The 2,862-nt window shown below is 54.8% G+C and overlaps 2 protein-coding genes across 2 annotated transcripts; both read left to right on the top strand.

Moving 5' to 3' along the window:
- Positions 1–391: 391 nt before the first annotated feature.
- On the top strand, positions 392–487 carry CTAM01_17173 (uncharacterized protein; the record flags this gene model as incomplete). The annotated part of the gene is made up of 1 exon (XM_060533162.1): positions 392–487. One exon carries the CDS (start codon positions 392–394, stop codon positions 485–487), a length of 96 nt encoding a protein of 31 aa, XP_060372261.1.
- Positions 488–1,577: 1,090 nt separating this feature from the next.
- On the top strand, positions 1,578–2,862 carry CTAM01_17172 (uncharacterized protein; the record flags this gene model as incomplete). The annotated part of the gene is made up of 3 exons (XM_060533161.1): positions 1,578–1,780; positions 2,160–2,288; positions 2,394–2,862. Coding segments are annotated over 3 exons (801 nt in total), but the record flags the coding sequence as incomplete, so codon positions are not given.

The raw sequence follows: 2,862 nt of genomic DNA, 5'->3' as shown, positions 1-2,862 counted from the left end.
CTCTGAGAATGGCCTCGGGTTTGCCGTGGGTCATTGTCATGCACGAGTGAGCTCTAGGTGGTGTTCTGCGGCGTACGTAGACCCCGGACTGAAAGCATGTACGTATATAGAGTGTGTTGTGTGGCGCATCGAGACTCGGCTGCGTAGTCTAGGGGAAAGGGGTGACAATACTCGGCACTCCGAAGCCACCGGCCCAGCTCCATCTCAATTCTTATCATGCAAACGTCCCCGTACTCCATCGGACAGGTCTTTGCCTTCGTTCAGGCGGTTGGGCTACTCCATCAACCTAATCAACTATTCGTGTTTCGACGAAGCCTTTGGTGGTTTGGCTGCCCTTTCGTGGAAAGATTCGTTTCTGGTACTTTTAGTCAGGTTACTGGTGGGCTCCTATATGCGCACCTCAGACACAACGCGTTGGATCGGTTGGTATGTCAGACGATGGCCACGGCTGGACGCCATCGTAGATTTCTGCTTTGCGTCAGGCTGAGCTTCCTGTATCGACAGTAGACGACTACCTTGTCACTTAACGCTTGGGGGAGACAAGAGCGCAGGGCCGGTTCCTTGGACCCTCCCGTCGTGTGGAGGCTGCCATGGCGGATACGGTCTAAGAAGGACCTTTCCAGGAGACGCTTCATATTCCGGACGTACAGGTGTTCGTCGGATGCCCCGCGATTGGACAAAATAAGCCATGGACAACACCGGACACGACCCGAAAAGATACCGCCAATTCCTCCTTGAAAGGAGGTTATCCTTGTTCTTGTCGTCCGTCGGCGAAGGACAAGGCTCCAACGGCCGGCCTACAGACCCTGGCACGTTGCAACAAATCCGATGCGGCTCGTCTGCAGCCCACCCAATGAGGAACGTAGCATGCACACTGGCGCGATTCCAACAGTCACCAGGAATACGCTGATCAGATGAAGAGGGGTGGGTGTACGGGAAGAGGGGGCGTCAGAGGGGACCACTCGCAGTGACGAAAAAGTACTTGACAGGGATCGCGGTCATGGACCCGGAAGCAGGGGGGCAAGGTCAGAGGCAGCAGGCCAAGGCGAGTCGGGGGCGTGAGGTACCCAGCGGAGCACTTACGCTATGTTGCAGTGTTAGCCGAGAGATGTATCGTCTGCAAGACCAGCGAGTCACAGCCTGCAGCCCTGTGCGGATTCTCTGAAAAGTCGGAAAGCTCAAGGCCTGTGCCAGCCGCGTACCCAGCCGCATACCAGTAGTATAGCGGGGATGATCTCCGTGTCAGTTATCGATAATCCGGTCTCTGCAGATCGTCCGAGACCGACTCCACCATAGTAGCACGCCTGCCTCAGCTATTGATTCGTCCCGAACGAGCTAGCACGGCGTCACACAGCAATGTTGGCATCTTTTGCGAAGTATGTGGTTGCCGTCTCCAAGAGACAGATTTGCAAAGCGAGGCGAGCTACGACCTCGGTGACCTGAGCATGCTGCTAAGGCCTGTCCGACCAAGGGGGTGACGCGAGGTATCTCTACATGGCTTCCAGATGGACTGTCCCTGGTGGAATACAACCTTGACGGGCGGCCTGAGAACGAGCCCAATTGGTGCTGCTCATCAAATGTTGGCGACCCGGCTTGAAGTCAAAGACTACATGGCCATGCTTTTTACCGCCCTACGGAACATCGCAGCAGCACCGCGGCGCCGAGCTCAGAGCCTAGAACCATTCTCGGATTGCACTGGTCCTTGCTCCCACTCAAAGAAGTCGACGGCCATCGTCACCCACGGCGTCTTTGACGACTACTCTGCCTTCGGACGCCTCTCGTATCAAGCCGCGATCGCTATAGGCATCTCCTAGTCCTACGCCCACGACGCTCGCGCTTCCGTCACTCTCAACTTGAGTGTCACCGCTCCGGCTGATACCTCAACTATCAGTTGGGAAGTGCACAAAGAGAACCGCAATCATGGAGGCATATTCGAGAGGCGATGAGACGGCAGATCTTCCTGGTATCTTGGAACAATCAAGCCTAGAATACTCAGGGAGATTCGTCCCTAGCATTAGTTCTTTTTCTGTCACCACTTCCGCTTTTGGAGACGTGATGAACGCATCGCGGCCCTTACCACCAACACAACTCCCCTTCGGCAATCTTCACGCGTATTACCAAGAGCCCGGACAACCACAACCCTACTGCAATCCATACAGCCTCAGGAAGTACAGTTATCGTGACGGCTTAGGAGGTTCGCATTACAGATCACCATACACGGAGCCCGCTCATAGGAATGATGAGGGTTATCTCAGCACAGGTTCGTCTTCAGCTTCGGATTCCACAAGGTTCGAGGCCCTAACTTCCCTCTGCTGTTTCATTTGGTTCCAAGAAAAGGTGAAGCTCTTAGAATATCGAGAGCTGGTGCCCATCTGACCATTCTGCTTCCATAGACCTAACTACCACCTACCCAGCATCTCGGCCGGGTTTGGTCTGCACCATAACCAGTTCCAGCTCCATTCCAGCACCGAAACCTTCTTTGATATGAAGAACAAGCGTGCGCTTGTGAAAAGATTCGATACTAAGGGGCCTGGCCCGCACCTTAATGCGTCAAGCACATCGTCAACTAGCGACACCTTCTTGAGGCTGTCCGGCGACATTCCCGTCCCGCCACTTTCCGTGCCCACCAGTCTGCCGTTGCACTTCAAAAGATCGAACTTCCTAGATACGCAGACTCCCAGCTCTGCCCTCTCAGAGCCAGCCATTGCATCTCGGTCAGGAATATCACTCGCCGTCAGCTCAAGAAGGAACAACAGCGACAATGCCTTACCGCACAACCACGAGGCGCATGAGATGGAGATGAAGGAGAACAATCCTGCGAAGAGATTGCGGATAGAGGACCCCATGAGGGCGCACTACGAC

The sequence above is a fragment of the Colletotrichum tamarilloi genome, assembly GCF_030869305.1.
Source record: "Colletotrichum tamarilloi strain Tom-12 chromosome Unknown Scaffold_386.1, whole genome shotgun sequence".
NCBI classification, from domain to species: Eukaryota; Fungi; Ascomycota; class Sordariomycetes; order Glomerellales; family Glomerellaceae; genus Colletotrichum; species Colletotrichum tamarilloi.
The sequence above is the reverse complement of the archived record's forward strand: the minus strand, read 5'-3'. Positions and strand labels throughout refer to the sequence as shown.